Raw genomic sequence first — 22,739 nt, forward strand, 5'->3', positions numbered from 1 at the left:
CATTATTTGCATATAACACCCAGTGCACCATGCAATACGTGCCCTCAATACCCATCACCGGCCTATCCCAATCCCCTACTCCCCTCCCCTCTGAAGCCCTTAGTTTGTTTCCCAGAGTTCACAGTCTCTCATGGTTCATTCCCTCTTTTGTTTACCCCCCCCTTCATTCTTCGGTTCCTTCTCCTACTGATCTTCCTATTACTTATGTTCCATAAATGAGTGAAACCATATGATAATTGTCTTTCTCTGCTTGACTTATCACTTAGCATAATCTCCTCCAGTCCCATCCATGTTGCAGCAAATGTTGTGTAATCATTCTTTTTGATGGCTGAGTAATATTCCATTGTATATATGGACCACATCTTCTTAATCCAGTCATCTGTTGAAGGGGATCTTGGCTCCTTCCACGATTTAGCTATTGTGGACAATGCTGCTATGAACATTGGGGTGCATATGGCCCTTCTCTTCACTACGTCTGTATCTTTGGGGTAAATACCCAGTAGTACAATGGCTGGATCATAGGGTAGCTCAATTTTTAACTTTTTAAGGGACCTCCACACTGTTTTCCAGAGTGGCTGTACCAACTTGCATTCCCACCAACAATGTAGGAGGGATCCCCTTTCTCCACATCCTCTCCAACATTTGTTGTTTCCTGCCTTGTCAATTTTTGCCATTCTAACTGGCATAAGGTGGTATCTTAATGTGGTTTTGATTTGAATTTCCCTGATGGCTAATGATTTTGAACATTTTTTCATGTGTCTGTTAGCCATTTGTATGTCATCATTGGAAAAGTGTCTGTTCATATCTTCTGCCCATTTTTTGATTTGATTATTTGTTTCCTGTGTATTGAGTTCAAGAAGTTCTTTGTAGATCTTGGGTACTAGTTTTATCTGTAGTGTCATTTGCAAATATCTTCTCCCATTCCATAGGCTGCCTCTTAGTTTTTTTGACTGTTTCCTTGGCTGTGCAGAAGCTTTTTATCTTGATGAAGTCCCACAAGTTCATTTTATCTTTTGTTTCTCTTGCCTTTGGAGATGTGTCATGAAAAAGGTTGCTTTGGCCGATGTTGTAGAGGTTGCTGCCTATGTTCTCCTCTAGGATTTTGATGAATTACAGTCTCACATTGAGGTCTTTCATCCATTTGGAGTTTATTTTTGTGTATGGTGTGAGAGAGTGGTCAAGTTTCATTCTTTTGCATGTAGCTGTCCAATTTTCCCAGCACCATTTATTGAAGAGACTGTCTTTTTTCCACCGGATGTTTTTTCCTGCTTTATCAAAGATTAGTTGCCCAAAGAGCCGAGGGTCCATTTCTGGGTTCTCTATTCNGGGTCTATTTCTGGGTTCTCTATTCTGTTCCATTGGTCTATGTGTCTGTTTTTGTGGCAGTACCATGCTGTCTTTGTGATCACAGCTTTGTAATATAGCTTGAAATCTGGCAATGTGATGCCCCTAGCTTTGTTTTTCCTATTCAACAATTCCTTGGTGATTCTGGGCCTTTTCTGGTTCCACACAAATTTAAGGGCTGTTTGTTCCAGTTCTTTGAAAAATGTCATTGTTATTTTGATCGGGATGGCATTGAAAGTGTAGATTGGTCTGGGTAGCATAGACATTTTAATTATGTTTATTTTTCCAATCCATGAGCATGGAATGTTTTTTCCATCTTTTTGTGCCTTCCTCAATGTCTTTCAAGAGTGATTTGTAGTTTCTAGAATATAGATCCTTTACATCTCTGGTTAATTCTGAGATAACGTATGATTTTTGGTGTTATTGTCAGTGGGATAGATTCCCTAATTTCTCTTTCTTCAGTCTCGTTGTTCGTGTATAGAAATGCAACTGATTTCTGAGCATTGATTTTGTATCCCGCCACATTACTGAATTGCTCTATAAGTTCTAGTAGTTTGGGGGTGGAGTCTTTTGGGTTTTCTATATAGAGTATCATGTCATCTGTGAAGAGAGACAGTTTGACTTTTTCTTTGCCAATTTGAATACTTTTTATCCTGGGGCGCCTGGGTGGCACAGTTGTTGAGCGTCTGCCTTTGGCTCAGGGTGTGATCCCAGCATTCTGGGATTGAGCCCCACATCAGGCTCCTCTGCTAGGAGCCTGCATCTTCCGTTCCCACTCCCCCTGCTTGTGTTCCCTCTCTCGCTGGCTGTCTCTGTCAAATAAATAAATAAAATCTGTAAAAATAAATGAATACTTTTTATCCCTTTTTGTTGTCTAATTGCTGTTGCAAGGACTTCTAGTACTATGTTGAATCTTAATGGCTAGAGTGGGCATCCTTGTCCTAATCTTAAGGGAAAGTCTTTCAGCTTTTCCCCATTGAGAATGATATTCACTGTAGGCTTTTCATAGATGTTTTTTATGAAATTGAGGAATGTACCCTCTATCCCTACACTCTGAAGGGTTTTAATCAGGAAAGGATGCTGTATTTTGTCAAATGCTGTATCTGCATCAATTGAGAGGTTCATATGGTTCTTGACTCTTTTCTTGTTGATATGATCTATCACATTGATCGATTTGCGAATGTTGAACTACTCTTGCATCCCAGGGATGAATCCCACTTGTCTTGATGGATAATCCTTTTAATGTACTGTTGCGTCCTATTAGCTAGGATCTTGTTGAGAATTTTGGCGTCCATATTCATCAGGGAAATCAGTCTATAATTCTCTTTTTTAATGGGGTCTTTGCCTAGTTTGGGGATCAAGGTAATACTGGCCTCATAGAATGAGTTTGGTAGTTTCCTTCTGTTTCTATTTTTTCAAAACAGTTTCAGGAGAATAGGTATTCTTTCTTCTTTGAATGTTTGGTAGAATTCCCCGGGGAATCTGTGAGGCTCTGGACTCTTGTTTTTGGGGAGGTTTTTGATCACTGCTTCAATCTCTTCATAATCGGTCTGTTTAAATAATCAATTTCTTCCTGTTTCAGACTTGGTAGTTTATAGGTTTCCAGGAAGGCATCCATTTCTTCCAGGTTGTTTAATTTATTGCATAAAGCTGTTGATAAAAGTTTCTAATGATCCTTCCTATTTCATTGGTGTTGGTTGTGATCTCTCCCCTTTCATTCATAATTTTATTAATTTGGGTCCTTTCTCTGTTCTTTTGAATAAGTCTGGCCCGTGGCTTATCATTTTATTTATTCTTTCAAAGAACCAGCTTCTAGTTCTGTTGATCTGCTCTACTGTGCTCCTGGTTTCTAATTCATTGATCTCTGCTCTAATCTTGATCACCTGCCTCCTCGTGCGTGGGTTAGGCCTGTTCTTCTGTTCCAGCCCCAGGTTCTTGAGGTGAGAATATAAAAACTGCACTTTAGATTTTTCTATTTTTTTTTAAGATTTTATTCATTTATTCGACAGAGATAGAGACAGCCAGAGAGAGAGGGAACCCAAGCAGGGGGAGTGGGAGAGGAAGAAGCAGGCTCATAGCAGAGGAGCCTGATGTGGGGCTTGATCCCACAACGCGGGGATCACGCCCTGAGCCAAAGGCAGACGCTTAACCGCTGTGCCACCCAGGTGCCCCTAGATTTTTCTATTCTTTTGAGTGAGGGTTGGATGGCTATTTATTATCCCTTTAGGACCACCTTTGCAGTGTCTCATAGGTTTTTGGACCATTGTGTTTTCATTTTCATTGGTCTCCAAAAATTGTTTAAACTGATTTTAATTTCCTGGTTTACCCAGTCATTCTTGAGCAGGATGGTTCTTAGTTTCCAAGTGTTTGAGTTTCTTCCAAAGTTTTCCTTGTGATTGAGTTCCAGTTTCAAAGCATTTTGGTCTGAGAATGTGCAGGTAATGATCTCAGTCTTTTGGTATCGGTTGAGACCTGTTTTGTGACCCAGTATATGGTCTATTCTGGAGAAAGTTCCATGTGCATTCGAAAACAATGAGTATTCTTTTGTTCTGGGGTGTAGTGTTTTGTATATATCTATGAGGTCCATCTGGTCCAGTATGTCATTGAAAGCTCTTGTTTCTTTGTTGATTTTCTGCTTAGGTGATATATCTGTCTATTGCTGAGAGTGGAGTGTTGAGGTCCCCTACTATTAACAAATTATTATCTATATGTCTCTTTATTCTGGTTAAGAGTTGGCTTGTGTATCTAGCTGCTCCCCTGTTGGGGGCATAGATATTTATAATTGTCATATCCACTTGTTGGATACATCCTTTAAGAATAATATAGTGTCCTTCTGCATCTCTAACAATAGTCTTTAGTTTAAAATCTNCTATTGCTGAGAGTGGAGTGTTGAGGTCCCCTACTATAAACAAATTATTATCTATATGTCTCTTTATTCTGGTTAAGAGTTGGCTTGTGTATCTAGCTGCTCCCCTGTTGGGGGCATAGATATTTATAATTGTCATATCCACTTGTTGGATACATCCTTTAAGAATAATATAGTGTCCTTCTGCATCTCTAACAATAGTCTTTAGTTTAAAATCTGTCTGATATGAGAATTGCTACCCCAGCTTTCTTTTGAGGTCCGTTGGCATGAAAAATGGTTCTCTATCCCTTCACTTTCAGTCTGGATGTATCTTTAGGTTCAAAATGAGTCTCTTATAGACAGCATATGGATGGGTCATGTCTTTTTATCCAATCTGCAACCCTGTGGTGTTTTATGGGAGCATTTAGGCCATTCACATTGAGAGTGATTATTGAGAGAGATGATTTTTATGTTGTCATGTTACCTGTGAAGTCTTTGTTTCTATAGATTGTATATTTCTGTTCTGTATCACTCTTGGGGTCTTTTTACTTTTATAGAACCCCCTTTATATCTCCTGTAGGGCTGGTTTGGTGGTTACAAATTCCTTCAGTATCTTCTGGTCTTGGAAGGTCCTTATCTCTCCATCAATTCTGAATGACAGCCTTGCTGGATAAAGGATCCTTGGCTGCATGTTCTTCTCACTTAGTGCTCTGAATATGTCTTGCCAGCTTTTTCTGGCTTGCCAGGTCTCTGTAGACAGGTCTGACGTTATTCTGATATTTTTCCCTCTGTACGTAAGGATTTTCTCCCCCCTGGCCACTTCAGTACTGTATCCTTGGATCTCATATTTGCGAATTGCACTATGATGTGACGTGGTGTATGTCTGTTCTCATTGACCTTGGGAGGGGTCCTCTTTGCCTCTTGGACAGGAATGCTTGTTTCTTTTGCCAGATTAGGGAAGTTCCCAGCTACAATTTGTTCAAATATCTCTTCTAGACCTCTCTCTTTCTCCACCCCCTCGGGGATGCCAATGATTCTGACATTGGAACATTTCAGTGAGTCAGTAATCTCCCGTAACCTACATTCTTGAGATTGGATTTTATTTTGAGCCAAGTTTCTGTTTTAACTTTCTCTTCTGCCATCCCATCCTCCAATTCACTAATTCGTTCTTCTGCCTCATTTACCCTGGCCGTCAGAGCGTCTAGTTTAGACTGCATTTGATTCATAGCATTTTTAATTTCTGCCAGATTCGCTCTCATTTCCGCCCTTAGAGATTCTATATTCTCGTTAATATTTTTTTCAATCCTTACACATCATCTTGACCATTGTTACTCTGAACTCCATTTCTGACAATTTGGTTATATCCATATCCATCAGTTCTGTGGCGGAGGCCACAGACTCATTATCTTTTCTTTGCTGGGAGGGATTTCTCCTCCTCGTCATTCTGATGAGGAGAGGTTGTGGGCATGCCCAGAGCCCAAATTATTGACCAGGACCCAGGCAGTGTGCACTTGTTTTATAGGGACCTTAGAGATGTGGACTTCTTGATTTTTCAGCCTGCCTTCTGGGGGAGGGGCCTGCCACGCCGATACTCAGGTAACCCTGTTTGGGTAGAGTCGCCCTGTCCCCTGCAAGAGGGGGATGGGGATGGGTACAATGTGAGCTGGTATTTCTGGGCTTTTGTTCTCTGGTGGCTTTCCCTGGTGGTTTGCTGTGCCTCTTCTGAGAGTCAGAGCAGCAGTGGCCGTATCATATAGCCTCTGTCTTAGAACAGAGAGATCGCAGTCTGCTCTCCACTGAACTCTCTTGGCCACTTTGCTCTGTTTCTTTCGGTGCTGCTAAGAACCCTGCAGTGTCCCGGGATGTGCAACCCATAGCCGGTGTCCCAGCCATTACTTCCAGGGCTGGCACATCTCTGCCTTTTGTCCTTCTAACACCGCCAGCTGCCCTGGTTCCCGCGCGCTCTCCTGAGCTCCCTATTTCAGTGTGGTTCGAGCGCACTCTGGAGCGCTGGTTTTTTAGTCTGGTCACGCGTGCTCCTGAGCTCCTGGTATCAGTCCGGTTCCAGTGAGCGCTCCGGAGCTCCAGTTTTCAGTTGGGACACACACATGTGCTCCCAAGCTCCCTGTTTTAGTCCAGTTCCAGTGAGCGCTCTGGAGCTCCGGTTTTCAGTCTGGTCGCGCGGACTCACAGTCTCAGTCTGCTCTCTCGCGGGTGCCAGTCGCGAGTCCGCCTGCTCCCGCATGCAGGTGGCTAATTCCTCCTGGCGCCCGAGTGCGGTGGCTCCCTCCCCCTTCTGTTTATCTTCCGATATCTGTGCACGGATTCACGGCTCCCCACTTTGTACCTCAATACTCAGCGCTGGAGAGTTCATTTGTAGAGATCCAGATGTATCTTCCTGCGTCTGAGGCTGATTCCGTGGATGTTCAGGCTGGTCTGGTACCTATCCAACTTGACTCAGGGGACCGGCTAAAAAAGGGTCCCCTACTCCTCCGCCAACTTTTCTCCTCCTTCCAGAAAGTGGTCGCTTTTCTGTTCATAGAGTTTCTGCTACTCTTTTCTTCGTTCTCCAGTTGCGTTCATAGGTATTCAGAATGGTTTGGTAGCTCTCTAGCTGAATTCCTGGGACCAGACGAACTTTAGGTCTCCTGCTCCTCTGCCATCTTGGAACTGGAACTTTGTTTTCTTTCTTTCCTCTCCTTTGCTCAGCTTGGTTACTTTCCATTACTCTCTCTTCCAGGTCATTAATTCTTTCCTCTGCTTCATCTAGCATCCTATTTATTCCATCAGTGTATGTTTAATTTCATTTACTGTGTTCTTTTTTTAATCTCTGTCTTTAAGGGTCTCACTGATTTCCTCTGCTCTTTTCTTCAGTCCCCTGAGTGTTTTTATGATCATTAAGTTCTCTATCAGGCATATTACTTATATCTCTTTTGCTTTGGTCTCTTGCTATGGTTTGGTTCTGTTCTTCCATTTTGGAGATGTTTCTTGGTCTCCCCATTTTGTCTGACTTTCTATGTATTAGAAAAGTCACCTACTTCTCTTGCTCTTAATGATAGTAGCCTTATGAAGAAGAGGCCCTGTAATGCCCTGCAATGTAATGCCCTATTCCCCAGGGCCTGGCACTTGAGGGAGTGTCTCCTATGTGTGTTGCATGTGCTCTGCTATTGAGTCTTGGCCTTTTTTTCCTTCTTCCAGTTGTCTGCAGAGGCTGTCTTTGCCTACTGTGGGCAGTGTTTGGTCACCAGCAGGGGTGGGGCACATTTTAACATTTAACATTTTAATGTGGTGATCTGCTTGTAAAATGAGACCTGGTCCCACCACTGCCAGGACTGAGGTTCCACAAGACACAGGTTTGGAGATGTAGTGTTGGCAGAGTTTGTGCAAGTCTTCTGGGGGACCTACAATGCAGGAACTCAGGCAAGCTAGACTAGGAAGGGCAGATCTGCTGATGCAGGGGTGGTGGAGCTTGGTGTAAGCAAATTAGCTGACGAGTGGCAACACTGCACTGCTTCCTGCAGGTGCCCATTGTTTATGCTGGGACATGGAGAAGGGAAATGACACCCACTAGCTCCTTTGTCCCTGGAGGAGTCTCCCTGTGATCCGTCTGTCCAGCCATGCTCTGAGATGAGCAAATTACTCTCCCTTCTGTCTGCCCTCAACATATTTCAAACTACTAGTTATATGCTGTATCTGCATGAGCTGTTGAGCTAAGGGCAGGGACTCAGCTTCCTGAAACCCTCAGGGATCTCCGAGAGCTGAGCCCAAAGATTTTTTAAAATCCAGGATTTAAGTCACGGTTTTAAGAACTCCTGAAATTCGGCCCTTCTGACTTCCAAAGGCAAATATTATGGAGATTCATCCTCCCCATTTGTGGGCTCCCCAGTGTAAAAGTCTTTTCTGCCCGTCTCCGTGCCACTAGCTCCCTCCCCACAGTGGATGGCCATAGTCTGTTTCACTCCCAGACTGCACTGTTGCCCTTCCTACCTTCTTTGATGTGGCCCCTTCCTAGCCTTTAGTTGTGGAGTTTGTTCTGCCAGTCTTTGGGTCATTTTCTGGGTTATTCACACTGATATGAATGCAATAATCTATTTGTATCCATGGGACAAGGTGAGCTTAAAGTCCTCCTATTTAGCCGTCTTCTCAGCTGACTCTCAGCATTTTTTTTTTTTTCCTTTCAGCACTTTGAATATACCATTCCACTCTCTCCTGGCTTGTAATGTTTCTGCTGAGAAATCTGCTGACAACAGTATGGGGTTCCCTTTTAAGTTACAAGCTTCTCTGCTCTTGCTACTTTTAAGATTTTTTTATTTTTGGTAGTTTTACTAAAATGTGTCTTGGAGAAAGTTTTGAAGATTGTTAGGTAATCTATGAACTTCAGGAGCATGGATATCCAAACTTCTCCTCATATTTGGGAAGTTTTTAGCCATTTTTTAAGTTTTTAGCCCTATTTTTAAAAATAAGCTTTCTTTCTCCTTTTCCCTCTCCTCTCCTTCTGCAAGTCCAATAATTTGCAAATTGTTTCTTTTGATGGTATCCTATAGATTACATAAGCTTTCATCACTTTTTCTTTTTCTTTTTTTTTTCTTTGTTCTCCCATGACTGGATAATTTCAAAATTCCCATCTTCTAACTCAGGATTTTGGGGGGTTTTTTGCTTGATCCTTTGGTGGTGTTGCTACTGTATTTTTCATTTCATTCATTGTATTCTTCGACTTCAGTGTATGCTTTGTCCTTTTTATGATATCTCTTCGTTAAACTGCTCTTTTTGTTCATGTAGTTTTCTTGATTTCATTGAATTGTCTGTGTATTCTTGTACCTTATTTAGCTTCCTTAAAACGGATATTTTGAATTCCTTATCAGGTAAACAGATCTCCATGTCTTTGGGTTTGGTTACTAGATTATCATAATCTTTTGGTGGTGTCATGTTTCCTTGATTTCTCATATCCCTTAGAGTTTTGCATTGTCTTAGTATTTGAAGCATCAGTCACCTCATCTTTACTGTTTTCAAGAAATAACTTCAGGGATGCCTCGGTTGCTCAGTCAGTTAAGCATCAGACTCTTGATTTCAGCTCTTGTCATGATCTCAGAGTCCTGGGATTGAGCCCCATATGGGCTCTATGCTTAGTGGGGAGTCTAAGAATTCTCTCTCCCCCTCTGCCTCTCCCCACCACTCATGTATGCTCTCTAAAAATGAATAAATGAAAATCTTTAAAAAAAAGAAATACCTTCAGTCAGCTGTGGTAGAGAATCTGTGACTTTCTCAGACTGTCTATGGATATGCCTGCTCCATGCTTCTTGATACCTCTTATGGCAGAATTCTTAAGCTCGTATGCCTTCTCAATTTTGCAATGGACAAGGCTCAGTGCTGGCAGTCTTCCTTTTGCTTTCCCAAGGGTAGGGCTAAAGCTCAAGTTTGTGGCCTCTCTGGCACACGAATTTGGGCTGGCTTTTTTCACATGCTCACTAGCCCTCTGCCAAAGCATGCTCTCAATGCTTTTGGGAGTGCACACAGAGAGCCAGCCACAGGGTGTGTGTGTGTTTGTGTGTGATGCCTGAGGCATTGGGAGGGTTACCATGGGCTAGTCAGGGAGATCCATGGGTAAGGTATCCTTGGAGGCTCATGAGCCAGCTTCTTAATGGAGGCTGTGAAGCAGTTTGTAGATTCTGTGTCCTTTTAGTGACCTCCAAAAGTCCTACCTGCTGCTACTCCCAGCTACTTTTCACCCCCTAACCACACAGCTGATGATTCAGTACTCTGGATGGGACCAGAGCAAAATGGGCCTCTTAGGCAGCCTCCTGCACAACTGGGGAAGCTAGGCACTCACTCACTTACTCTTTCTCCCCACCTCCCAACCCCCCAGGAGAAATCACAGGCTGAGACCTCTCTTGGCCTGGAATTGTTCCACCTCAGGGGAGGAGTGATGAGGCTAAACCACTCCTCTTTAATGCATCTAAACATTTTTTTATTTTTTAATTTTTACTTATGCTCCAATGGTGTGCTGAAAACCTGAATACAAAGCAACTCTTGTCCATGGGTGACTGCCTAAGATTTAGTTATTCTAGGGATTTGCATATGGCTGCTGAGAGGGGTTGTAGCTTGTTCACAGGTCATTGCTGGGTTCAAGCCAGAACCTAGGTCTGTATGTTTATTACCCAATGCAAGGGTGGGCAAAATTCCTCCTGTGTTGCTTGGTATATGCTGCTAGATCCTAAAGCTCCCACAGAAGCATTTTTGTCCATGAATGGATGCCAAATTACTGTTGGGAGGTTGGGGAGGGGGCACAAATGAGGGTCGTTTTTTTCAGCCATGTTGCTGACATCACTTCTGAAATTGGTTGTCTTTAGTAAGGCTAATTGGATGGCCGGGAAGAAGTGGAATGTTCAGTCGTCTCTTCTCAGTGGTCAAATTTCTGCTCTCTGCTTTATCCTCTTTCCCTAGGTGCAATTCCTTTCAGTTACGAAGGTTAGAAGGTCAAGATAAAGGTACTGGCAGGTTTGGTTTCTCCTGAGGGTCTAAGGAAGGGTCTGTTCCGGGGATCTCTCTTTGGCTTGCAGAGGGCCATTCTCTTGCTTCCTCTTCATATGGTCCTCCCCCTCTGTTCTCAAAATCCGATATATTCTTAAAGCTCTTCCATAACTAGCTGACAAACATTGGTATTTCATATCCCAGCAATAGTTTCAAGACATTAACTTAGCTACTGGAGTCAGAGTGAACAAAAATGGATGAAATCAAAGCCAGATGACCAGGTTTCACAAGTAAAGGTTTAAATTCAACGACCAAGACTAATAAGTTTAAGGGTGAACCACTGGCTCCTCTGGGTACCTGCTGGAGGTCTCAAGAGATCTCCTTCAGGCCCTTGACCCAAGCAGCTGTACATGTGCTCTACTCCTTCTCCCGGGCTAAAGCCGCTCAGATTCCAAACACAAGCCTTGCAAAGAGTGGTAACAAAATACTTTGGACATTAACCACTTTAGCAAGTGATCTTTCTTTCTCTCTGTGCTTCAAACACACAAGCAGGCCCATTTATTATGGTTTCTGATCTTTTGGTATGAAACTGGCCATGCTGTATTCTGTGCCACTCTTCCTCCCCGGACTGTGAACAGTTCTTGTCTTCATCAGAGGACTCAGCACAGGTCCTACTCCGAGGTTCTGCACAGAAGTTTACTCAGTGAACAGGGCAGTAAATTAAGATGAAATTATCCCTCTCTCCTTTTCCCTTTCTTTCTACACGCATGAGAGTATAAGCTGAACTAATTAGGGGAAAGGTGGAGTGTGGTAAATGTATGTCCTTATAAACAAGGATATTAGAAGACAAACATGATCAATAATTACCACACAATAAAAACAGAAATACCACAATAAAAATATAATTAAGTTTTCAAAGGACAGAAGTTTGCATGCATACATATTCACATATTTCATTTGAGAACTGTGCTTATTTCTACTACAGCTAAACATAAAAGGCCCAGATATATACAAAACAAAATACAAATTTTAAACATTTTTACAAAGGTGAAAATATAAAGAAATGAAGACTGTGGATTTATGTCTACAAACAACTTACTTTGAATCCCATCTGATGTGAAAACCTAACAGTTTATCAGACTTTGCATTTGATACAACTATATGTTAGAATTATAGTGGACAAAATTGATGAAATCCTAATCAATAGCCTATACAAATAGCTATTAAAATTAATGCAACCTTCAACTATTATCCTAAGTACTGTTGCTATAATATTCTATTAAAACTTCAATTTTAAGGGAACAAAACTGACTTTAATGCTATTTCAGGAAAGCGAATAAACATTCATTAAATCTTCAATCCCAACGTTTAAAGCTTGGAGCTCTTTAAGTATTCTACTCATCTGAAACTATTTTTGGTTCATTGCTAACTTTTAAAGTATCTTAAGACAGTCAATGTGATTTTTTTTTTTTCCTGTCTGGACAGCACTGTTTTTTGTCTTTGTACCAGAACAGTAAGGCAAGAAAGTGTTTCCTTTTCCAAATCAGATAGAGAATATCCATTTTAAAATTCAGGGACTAGAATCACTGTAAATAATTCTACCAACAGGATATTAAGGCTGCTGTGATTTTCCTTTACATTTAAACCATAACATAAGATTAACAGTATTATTGCCTACAAATGTTGAATTTATAAGCATTTGGGCTTAAATCACAGGACATAAACATTCTGTCTATATTTCAATTCCAGTTAATAAAACACTGTTTTCACAATCATCTTGGAAAAGTTTGAAGATGAATTTAGAAAATGCTACACCAAAGCTTAAACTGGATGACTGCTACAGGAGTGGTTTTCCAGCATCTGGTCAGTGTTGGCACAATGTGCCCCAACCCTGCACAGAGATCTACAGGCCACACCCGAGCCATCATGACACAGGTGTGATGCCTTTAATGCTCCTGGCCTGCTACTTACCAAAGGTGAGATGTGTGGCTTTGCAAGAACTACCAGGTGCCAGTTAGAATATATCCTGTTTGCTGCAACATTCTTCTTCGAGGCAAGCCTTTCTAGATATGTGAATGAGAAAAATCACATAACCTAGCCTGCATGAGATTTCCTAAAATCATTTCCTAGTATGAATGTGGACCAGGCTTTGCATTTGCAGTATACATCTACCAGTGTTAGCACCATATTTAAGCCCAAGCTGAGGTAAAGATAAACTCTCAGACAGCTTTGGGTAAAAATTACAGTAGCAATTTTTAAAGGGGTGTTTACAGCAGTGTTCTTCCTGATCATTAAAATAAGTTGTTTGAAGAACCATTTGATCCCAAATATATATATCCAACTATGTATCAAAATTGATAAATTAATACAAAGCTAGGTGTATAAGCTTTTAGCAGAGGAAATGCAGCAAAACAGAATTCTTAGTTTGAATTTCAAAAATATGTCATTATTGGGTTGATTTTGATAAAATATACTGAGCGAACATGACAAGGCCAGTTTATCAAACAGCAATGTCTAGAAATTCCATTTTTCAGAGCATGGCCAAGTTTATGGCAGACACTACCTAGTCAATATCCAGTGCCTGCAGGAACTACATTAGTCCATTTATGTCTTGCTAGTTGCTCCATTTAATAAAAAGGTGAGTAGCTTCTCTCTTCCCCAACTATTTTAATCTATGTAGACAAACCTCTCTGGAACTTTTACTTATTTATATAAAGGAATGGGGAGGGAAAGACCCTAAAACTTAAAATCTTGAAGGGATATAATATGTTTCAGCAAATAAAGTTAAGAAATAACTGGACAAAATGAGGTAATTCTCTAATTTAGTTCCTATAAACTGATAAGGTAAACAATGTGGACAATAACGAAAACTTTTCAAACTACCTTTCCCCTCCAACATTACTTAACATATAAGAGAAACAAGAAATCTTAGATACAGCTAGCTTTGGGGAGCATAACAAAACTAATTTTTAAAGGAGAGTTACCATTATTTATGAAATAAAATATAACCATGGGAGCCTGAACTCCAGTGTTGTTCTATCTGTATAATCAGGGCTGGTCTTGGTGCTCAGGCAGAAGCACTAAGGAGTGATGCTTACTGCCGAGGCAGCCTATCACTCTATTTGACCAAGATTCCTCAAAAACACTCACCAATAGTATTTTCACTGGACTCTGTTGAGATTCAGATAAAAACAGGAGGAATTTTCCCCTGCAGCCTAAGAAACATGTTAAGGAAATAGTTTAAGGTTTGTACTTAACCTTTTAAAAATTCAGCTGAATACTGCAGATCATTCTTCAGAAAACTCATGTAAACAGTCATTCTTCTTTTATAAATGAGCTGGTGCTAACTGCACCTAACTGGTAATAAACATAGAGGTATAGCTTAGCTACGTCTGCAAGAATGCTGATTAATATATAAGATCTTTCAGTTCCCTGTCGGTCAGTTCATTCACTTCCATAATTTTCTCTAAGTGTTCCATGTATCGGTCATGGTCCTGCAAGAAATGAGGGACCCTCATGTTTTCAGTAACAGCCAATCCTTTCAAGCGATCCACATCCTCATAAGAGACCTGCAAAAGGAAGATGGATTAATTTTTAAATGTAAGTAACTTCTTCCCTAAGAGAAACTTTATGGGGACTCTTTTTCAAATTACTTTAATACCTGCAAAATAACAAAAATCAATGGCTTCTTTTCCTTTACTGTATTAAATAAGAATGTATTGGGGCACCTGGGTGGCTCAGTAGGTTAAGCATTTGACTCTTGATTTCAGCTCAGGCATGATCTCAGGATTGTGAGACTGAGCCCTGCATTGGGCTCACGTTCTGGGCGTGGAGCCTGCTTGAGATTCTCTCTCTCTCCCTCTGCACCCCTACTGGAAAAAAAAAATGTATCTGCCTGCTCATACCATGACCATATAAAAAAAAAAATCAGGTCAGTATTTAACTCTATCTCGGACCTATACTCAGTTTGTCTAGAAATTACACGACTAAACTTAATACGTGTGTGTGAGAGACTCTAAAACCTAAATAAATGTCCTGACTAAATCTAAATGAATAATATACTATATATCTAAATGAATTAATACCATATCACTGAATTAGGAAAATCTGCACAATTATAGATTGAATTCCTATTTGTTTAATTTCAGAAATAAAATTGTTTTATTGTTAAATTCTCTTTGTAAGTATTCTGAGAATTTTATTTACTTATGTAATAAGTTTTTTTTACTTCTATATTTTAATTTTTTTTATTTACTTATGTAAGAAGCCAATCTTTCATAAGTACTTACACTGAGTTTATGGATGAAATTCTTTAACACTGCAACTTTAAATTCCAAAACATGGCTGGCTTTAAAAGCTACTGTCTTCTTTTTTTAAATATTTTTTTTTTTTAAAGATTTTTTTATTTATTTGACAGAGATAGAGACAGCCAGCGAGAGAGGGAACACAAGCAGGGGGAGTGGGAGAGGAAGAAGCAGGCTCATAGCAGAGGAGCCTGATGTGGGGCTCGAACCCATAACGCCGGGATCACGCCCTGAGCCGAAGGCAGACGCTTAACCGCTGTGCCACCCAGGCGCCCCTAAAAGCTACTGTCTTCTGATCAGCACACTTCCTGATTCAGTAGAAAGGCTTTAAATAAATCACATTCATTTATATTTTAATTTTTAAAAAGATTTTATCAAAGCACACACAAGCAGGGGGAAGAGCAGAGGGAGCAGCAGACTTCCCGATAAGCAGGGAGCCTGACATGGGGCTCAGTCCCAGGACCCCAAGACCATGACGTAAGCCGAAGGCAGATGCTTAACCAACTGAGCCACCCAGGTACCCCTTAAGTTTTAATTTTTAAGTTATTACTGAAATTATTTTATTATGTATACCATTTAGTGTAAAGAAAATAGGTTTGTTGTTGATACTGGTGTGGTTTAGTGACTTTTTTTTTCTCCCTTCCTTGACTGAGGAGACCTATCCATAAATATGTCCAAGAGATAACTGTAGGTTCCCTTTTAGGTTTTTGGTGTTTAATCCATTTTGAGTTTATTTTTGTGTATGGTGTAAGAGGGTGGTACAGTTTTCCCAGCACCATTTATTGAGGAAGTGTCTTTTCGCCACTGTATTCTCTGCTTCTGTCATAGATTAGATGATCTAGGCTATCCTGTTCTATTGATCTATGTACCTATTTTTGTATCAATTCCATACTGTTTCAATTACTATAGCTTTGTAGTGTATCTTGAAATCTGGGATGATTATACTTCTAGCTTGGTTCTTCTTTATTAAGATGGCTTTGCTATTCGACATTGTTTGTGGTTCCATATGAATTTTAGGATTGGTTATTCTAATTCTGTGAAAAATGCTACTGGTATTTTGGGATTGCACTGAATCTGTAGATTGCTTTGGGTAGTATGGACATTTTAACAAAATTCTTCCAATCCAAGAGCACAGTGTATCTTCCCCCGTGTTAGAGTCACCTTCAATTTCTTTCATCAGTGTCATCTTGCTTTCAGAATATAGGTCTTTCACCTCCTTGGTTAATTTAGTTCTAGGTATTTTATGCTTTTAGTAGGATTGTAAGTGGAATTGTTTTCTTAATTTCTCTTTCTGCTTTGTTGTTGTATAGAAATGCAATAGATTTCTGTATATTAATTTTGTATCCTGTAACTTTACTGAATTCATTTATTCTAATAGTTTTTTGGTGGAGTCTTTAGGGTTTTCTGTATATAGTATCATCTGTAAATACTGATGGTTTTACTTTTTACTAATGTGCATGCCTTTTATTTCTTGTCTGACTGCTGCAGCTAGGACTTCTAATACTGTGTTGAATAAAAATGATAAGAATGGACATCCTTGTCTGATTCCTGATCTTAGGGGTTTTGAAAAGCTTTGTTTTTTCATTGTTGACTGCTGGGTTTTAATTTATGGCCTTTATTATGTTGAGGTATGTTCCCTCTAAATCTACTTTGTCAAGAACTTTGATCATGAATGGATGTTGTACTCAAATGTTTTTTCTTCATCTATTGAAATGATATGGTTTTTATTCTTTCTCTTATTGATGCAATGTATTGTGATTGATTTGCGAATATTGAACCACCCTTGCATCCCAGGAGTAAATTCCATCTAATCATGGTGAATGATCCTTTTAGTGTATTACTGAATTCGGTTTGGGTAATATTTTGTTTAGGATTTCTGCATCAATGTTCATCAGAAATACTGACCTGTAGTTTTCTTTTTTTGTAGTGACTTTGGTTTTAGTATCAGGATAATGCTGGCCTTGCAGAATGAATTTGGAAATTTTCCTTCCTCTTCTATTTTTATTTTTTTTATTTTTATTTATTTTTTTTTTTAATATTTTATTTATTTATTTGACAGAGAGACAGCTAGCGAGAGAGGGAACACAAGCAGGGGGAGTGGGAGGAAGAAGCAGGCTCACAGCAGAGGAGCCTGATGTTGGGGCTCGAACCCACAACGCCGGGATCACGCCCTGAGCCGAAGGCAGACGCCCAACCGCTGTGCCACCCAGGCGCCCCTCCTTCCTCTTCTATTTTTAAGAAGAGTTTGAGACTCATATTAACTCATGTGTTCCTAGCTGTTGGAAATTCATTTATTACTGATTCAATTTCATTGCTAGTAATCAGTCTGTTCAAATTCTCTACTTCTTCCTGATTCAGTTTTAGAGGATTGAAAGTTTCTATTTTCTTTGTATTTCCAAAGTATCGGTTGTTATGAGTCTGGCTAAAGGTATATCAATTTTGTCTTTCAAAAAACCAGATCCTGGTTTCATTGTTCTTTCTTACTATTTTCTTCCTTCTACGAGCTTTGTTCTTTTCTAGTTCCTCTAGGTATAAGGTGAGGTTGTTTGCAGTAGGCCTGTATCACTATAAACTTCCTTCTTAGAATTGTTTTTGCTGTGTCCCAAAAGTTTTAGACCATTGTGTTTTCATATTCATCTCCATGTATTTTTTTGATTTCCTCTTTCTTTGTATACCCACTGTTTATTTAGTATCAGTAATTCTTAAACCATCCTGAGTTTATTATAGGAAGGAATGAGTAAACGTAATATAATACTGCAGCTGGTAAACACAGTTCTCATTTGAAGAGAAAGGAGAAACACATATGGAATAGGAAGGCAGGTGTAAAAGAAACTTGCACCATCTGATTTGAATTAGAATGCCCTTATGATTTAAAACAAATACATGATTTGCTCACTGGAAAGGCCTAGAAGCATCAACATTTCAGGAGTGATGAGCACACCTCGTACTAAGACCTTATTTTCTAAATACCATTTTCACTAAAAGGAATCAAGTCTGCCTTTGAGAAATATCTCATCTGAGATTTGGGTAGAAAAGGTATAAGATGGACCCAGAACATTTTAAAAACATGTCACCCTGCTTTCTGGCAAAGTAAAAACACAGGAGCAGCCACTGGAAGGGGTGAATAAAAAAACAGGTCCATAATACTGCAAAAAAAAAAGGGGAGTGAAATGTAACAAAATTTGAAGATCTCTATTTTGCTACCACTAGAGTAGTTAACTGATATGGGCAAAGACCATCAATGGATGTTAAAACCATTCTTTGAAAGGTTGTTAAGGAACAGTACATTCTTAGGTAGTACCCCACAGATTAACTTACTTACCCAAGTGATCAAACACAGCATCACTGATAATGGGACAAAAATCACATGTGCTTTCTAATGTGATGAAATAAAATATATTTCTAATACTACTTACGTAGTATTCTTGGTAAAAATGTTTAACCTGAATTTAATCACAAGGAAACAATATGATAATCCAGATTGTAGGAATTCTCAAACTGTCCTGGACTCTTAAAAATGTCAGGAAAAACAAAAAGACTTGGTGGGAAGCAGCACAAAGTGGACTACTACAGATTAAGAGAGATTAAATATAACCAAATGCAAGGCATGAATCCTGACTGACTGTCAAAAAAGAGCTACAAAGGACATTTTGGGGATAATCTGAGAAATATAGACTGTTCTTTAGATATTCTATTGAATCAGTGATACATGTCTTAAGAAAATCACATGGTCATGTCAGATTAAAGGGGGAAGTGTTATACTAGCAGCTTACTTTAGAAGGCTTTAGAAAAAGGTATATAAAAATAAAACCATATAATACATTGCCAAATTTCCTATTCCCTTCAAAGAAATTTTGCAGTTTGGTTTCATGACACCATTATTTCTTCCCTCCAGTTATCACATAAAGGAAACTTACTCCAAACATATAATATAAAAACAATTTGAATCTGAATCTTATTTAATAATTAAATCAAGCCTGAGGGAATGATGACCTGGTGTGTTGTAGACTACATGCCACTGGTTTCACTCACCTTCCCCAGGGCAGTCAGTAGATGAAAGTCAATGGTCTCTCTGTATCGGAGGATTTGCAGGATACCATCCAAGTATACCTGGTCTTTACTGAAGCACCCTGGAGGAATACAATAGCTTTTATTTTCTGGTATTTAAAAAAATTAGATATGTCACATTCCCTTTACTGTAGGCATCAGTCCTGAATAAAAATAAAAATGGCAAGGTCTTGGGTAGCACCAGATTAATATGCAGACTGGTAGCTTCCATTTAAGAATTCCTTCTCCCCAGATCCCCATTCTCCATAGTTAAAACAGCATTTTTTTCTAATTATAAAGAAACTGATAATTTAAAATATAGGACTTCTAAATATGTCACCCACACTCCCACCATTTGATTATAACCTTAACTCCCATGCGCATGGAGGCACTTGGGGCAGCAGGGAGGACAGCTATAGAGCAGTTAAGTCTCACAGGAGGCAAAGTGGAGACATGGGATTTCAGAAACTCCTGGTTTTTAAAAATACTACTCCTTACCCTGTTAAAAACAGCTATAGGTGATGTTGATACTCTTCCTCCATATGGAAACAAGAATTAGAACTGGATTTTAATATGGAGGTTTAAAAACAGAAGAAAATATGAAGACATGAAAAGGAACAGCTCATGAGACCTAAGCCTAAAGTGTTCCACTTACAAAGAAAACTTCCATCACAACTTGTGTAAATTTTCTAAAATTCTGCTCTATTAAATGGACTAAAATTCTATCAAGTTCTACATTAAGAAACTTTTACATATGCTTGGGAATTATGGAAAAAAAGTGGGGCACTTTTTCAACTAGGCTCAGATCTCATGGGCTATTCCTACTTTTCAGGAGGAATGAAACTGTCCTTATCAGTTAGATACATATTGAAGTACTTATGAGTAAAAGAACATGATGTTTAGAATTGGCTTTAAAATACTACAGGAAAGCAGGAACTTAGAAGAATAGATGACCCACAGCAGGAAATGTTTGATAATTACTAAGATTAAGTGATGCATAATGAGGGCACATCATATTAAACAGTTTTCTTAAAAAGTTATGTGGGGGCACCTGGGTGGCTCAGTCGGTTGAACATCCAGCTTTTGATGTTGGCTCAGGTCATGATCTCACGGTTGTGGGATTGAGCCCCTCATTGGGCTTCATGCTCAGCGGGGAATCTGCTGGAAAGTCTCTCTTTCTCCCTCTCTCCCTCCCCCACCACTCATTCACTTGTATTCTCTCTCTAAATAAATCCGTGAAGAAAATAATTAGATTGACATGATAGGCAGTATGAAAGCTCTGTGCCTCTGGGTACAGAGCACTAAAGTACAGACAAGCTAATCTGAAAAGGAGATGGGAAATGACAGACACACTTTTGATCTGAAACAGCCTAGAGTGGCTTTGCATACATGAAAGGCAGGGAACAGATGTCTTCCGCTTCTCTGCTTCTTTTCTTGACTCTCAGGTACCACACTTTCATACAACTACATCCCAGGTAGTTCTTAATGTGGACTGAGCTGGTAACATAACCATCACAGACTGGGGTCATTTCCAAGCTTCAAATAGTTTTAAATACTTTTAGAAGAAAAGTTGATGTAATCTTAAAGTGACTTTTAAATGAACATTTTCTAATTCCTATGTTTTCTCAAAAGCATTTTTGTACTGCCTTATAATCTACTTATTGTTTAAAGAAAACAAAAACACCAAAACCTCTATGGGCAATCTGAAGTCTTAAAGCTGCCAAAAACTTTTAAATCTTCTATTAGAGTAGCAAACTTACTCAGAACAAGAACTGTTTGTGAAGACTGATATGCACTGTACCTGTTACTCCTTACTTCTATTTTCTTTAGACAAATAATAAAAGTGCTAGAAATCTCCAGTGAAACTGACAAGCGATGATCACTGACAGATGCTAAAACCATGAGATGAAACACTTGTTGGGAAATAGGATATTCACACAGTATCACCTCACAGATTACTTATACATTTTCCTTTTTTCCTTTTTAATATGTAGAAAAGAAAGAGCTCGCACTCTCCACCTGAAACAAGGATCAAAGTCAGTATCTGTAATGGTAAGGGTCATTCGGTGGCTCCTGCTGTGGGACCTAGTATCACTTATATAGTATTTTTTCCAAACATGCTTACCCAGAATTTAATCATGAGATAACAATCAAACATATCCAGATTGTGCCATTCTATAAGCACAACAGCTGGATTTTAAATAAAAGTCAGTGTCATGAAAAACAAACAAAAAATGGGGAACTCTGCTCTGTATTAAAAGAAGCTAAAGAGGCACAACCACCAAAAATAATGCATGGCCCTGACTGGATCTAAATTTTTGAAAAACTATCAAGAATATTTTCTGAAACAGGTGGGGAAATCCAAATATGATGTATTAGTTAATATTGCTGAATTAATGCTCACTTTAAGTATGATAATATTGTTTTAGAAGAATGTCTTTATTCTTAGGAGATGCATGCTCAAGTATTCAGGAATAAAATATCAAGTGTACAGTTTACTCTTAAAAGTCACAGAATATTGTCAAGTGGAAAAAAAGGACAGAATGGAGAAAATATTTGTAAATCATATTTGATAAGAGATTTGTAAGTAGAACATACAAAGAACTCCTACAACTCAATAAAAAGATGGTCAACATGATTGATTTGTCATCATGGAAACACATTTCAAAACCCCACCGAGACAGGACTCACAGGGAACATGGCTGAAAAAGAGGATCCTAAGCTCACCTTGTCCCAAGGACTCACAGGGAACATGGCTGAAAAAGAGGATCCTAAGCTCACCTTGTCCCACAGACAGACCTAGTTATTAATACCCCCCGTCAGTGTAAATAACCCAGAAAACAACCAAAAGACCGGCAGACCAGACTCTCCACAGCTAAGTGTAAAGGATAGAAAGGGCAGAGATGTGGTCAGAAACCAAACTGACCCAGGAGACTATCCTCAGGAGAGGACACTGTAAGCATGGAGGAGGAGGACAGGGACATTGCAAGCACAGAGAAGGGAGAGGAGCAGACCCCACACCATGTATCCCAAACATAAGGTACCCACGCTGCAGAGACAAATCCCTATGAGTTCTTGTAGTCACAATAGGGCTTAATACCTAGAACTTTAAAAATCACCAAGCTTAGCTTTGGGAGTGCCAGAGGGCAAGAGGAAACTGAGTCCTTGCCCTGAAAGAGACAGCATAACATACAGCCCCCCTGAGATACAGCATGCTATATGCTAATTAAATAAAACATTTTTAAAAAGACATACAGATGGCCAACAGACACATGAAAGGATACTCAGTATCACTCATCATGAAGCAAAGGCAAATCAAAACCACAGTGAGATATCACCTCACACCTGTCAAAACGGCTAAAATCAAAAACAAGAAACAAGGTGAGGATGTGGGAAAAAGGAACCCTGGTGTACTGTTGGTGGGGATGCAAACTGTGTACAGCTACTGTGGAAGACAGTATGATGGTTCTTTAAAAAATCAGAATTACCGTAAGATCCCCTAATTGCACTAGTGGGTATCTACCCAAAGAACACAAAAAACACTAATTTGAAAAGATACATGCATCCCTATGTTTACTGCAGCATTATTTATAATAGCCAAATCAATGGAGGCAACCTCTGTACTGAGAGACGAATGGATAAAGATGTGGTGTTTATGTGTGTTTTTATACACACACACACAATTATTAGCCATATTAAAGAATGAACTCTTGCCATCTGCAACAACATGG

The 22,739-nt window shown here is 39.5% G+C and overlaps 1 protein-coding gene across 6 annotated transcripts in view; it reads right to left on the bottom strand.

The window, feature by feature from the left end:
- Positions 1 to 12,117: 12,117 nt before the first annotated feature.
- KIAA0895 (KIAA0895 ortholog) overlaps positions 12,118 to 22,739 on the bottom strand; it is a 64,742-nt gene continuing 54,120 nt past the window's right edge. For all 6 annotated transcript variants that reach the window (XM_019799059.2, XM_034670488.1, XM_019799058.2 and 3 more), the window contains 2 exons: positions 18,994 to 19,091; positions 12,118 to 14,226 (listed from right to left, as the gene is read on the bottom strand). In XM_019799059.2, coding sequence (XP_019654618.1) covers positions 14,065 to 14,226; positions 18,994 to 19,091 — 260 coding nt within the window. In that variant the 3' untranslated portion in view covers positions 12,118 to 14,064. The remainder of the gene's footprint in view (positions 14,227 to 18,993; positions 19,092 to 22,739) is intronic.

The sequence above is a fragment of the Ailuropoda melanoleuca genome, chromosome 1 (assembly GCF_002007445.2).
Source record: "Ailuropoda melanoleuca isolate Jingjing chromosome 1, ASM200744v2, whole genome shotgun sequence".
Classification (NCBI taxonomy): Eukaryota; Metazoa; Chordata; class Mammalia; order Carnivora; family Ursidae; genus Ailuropoda; species Ailuropoda melanoleuca.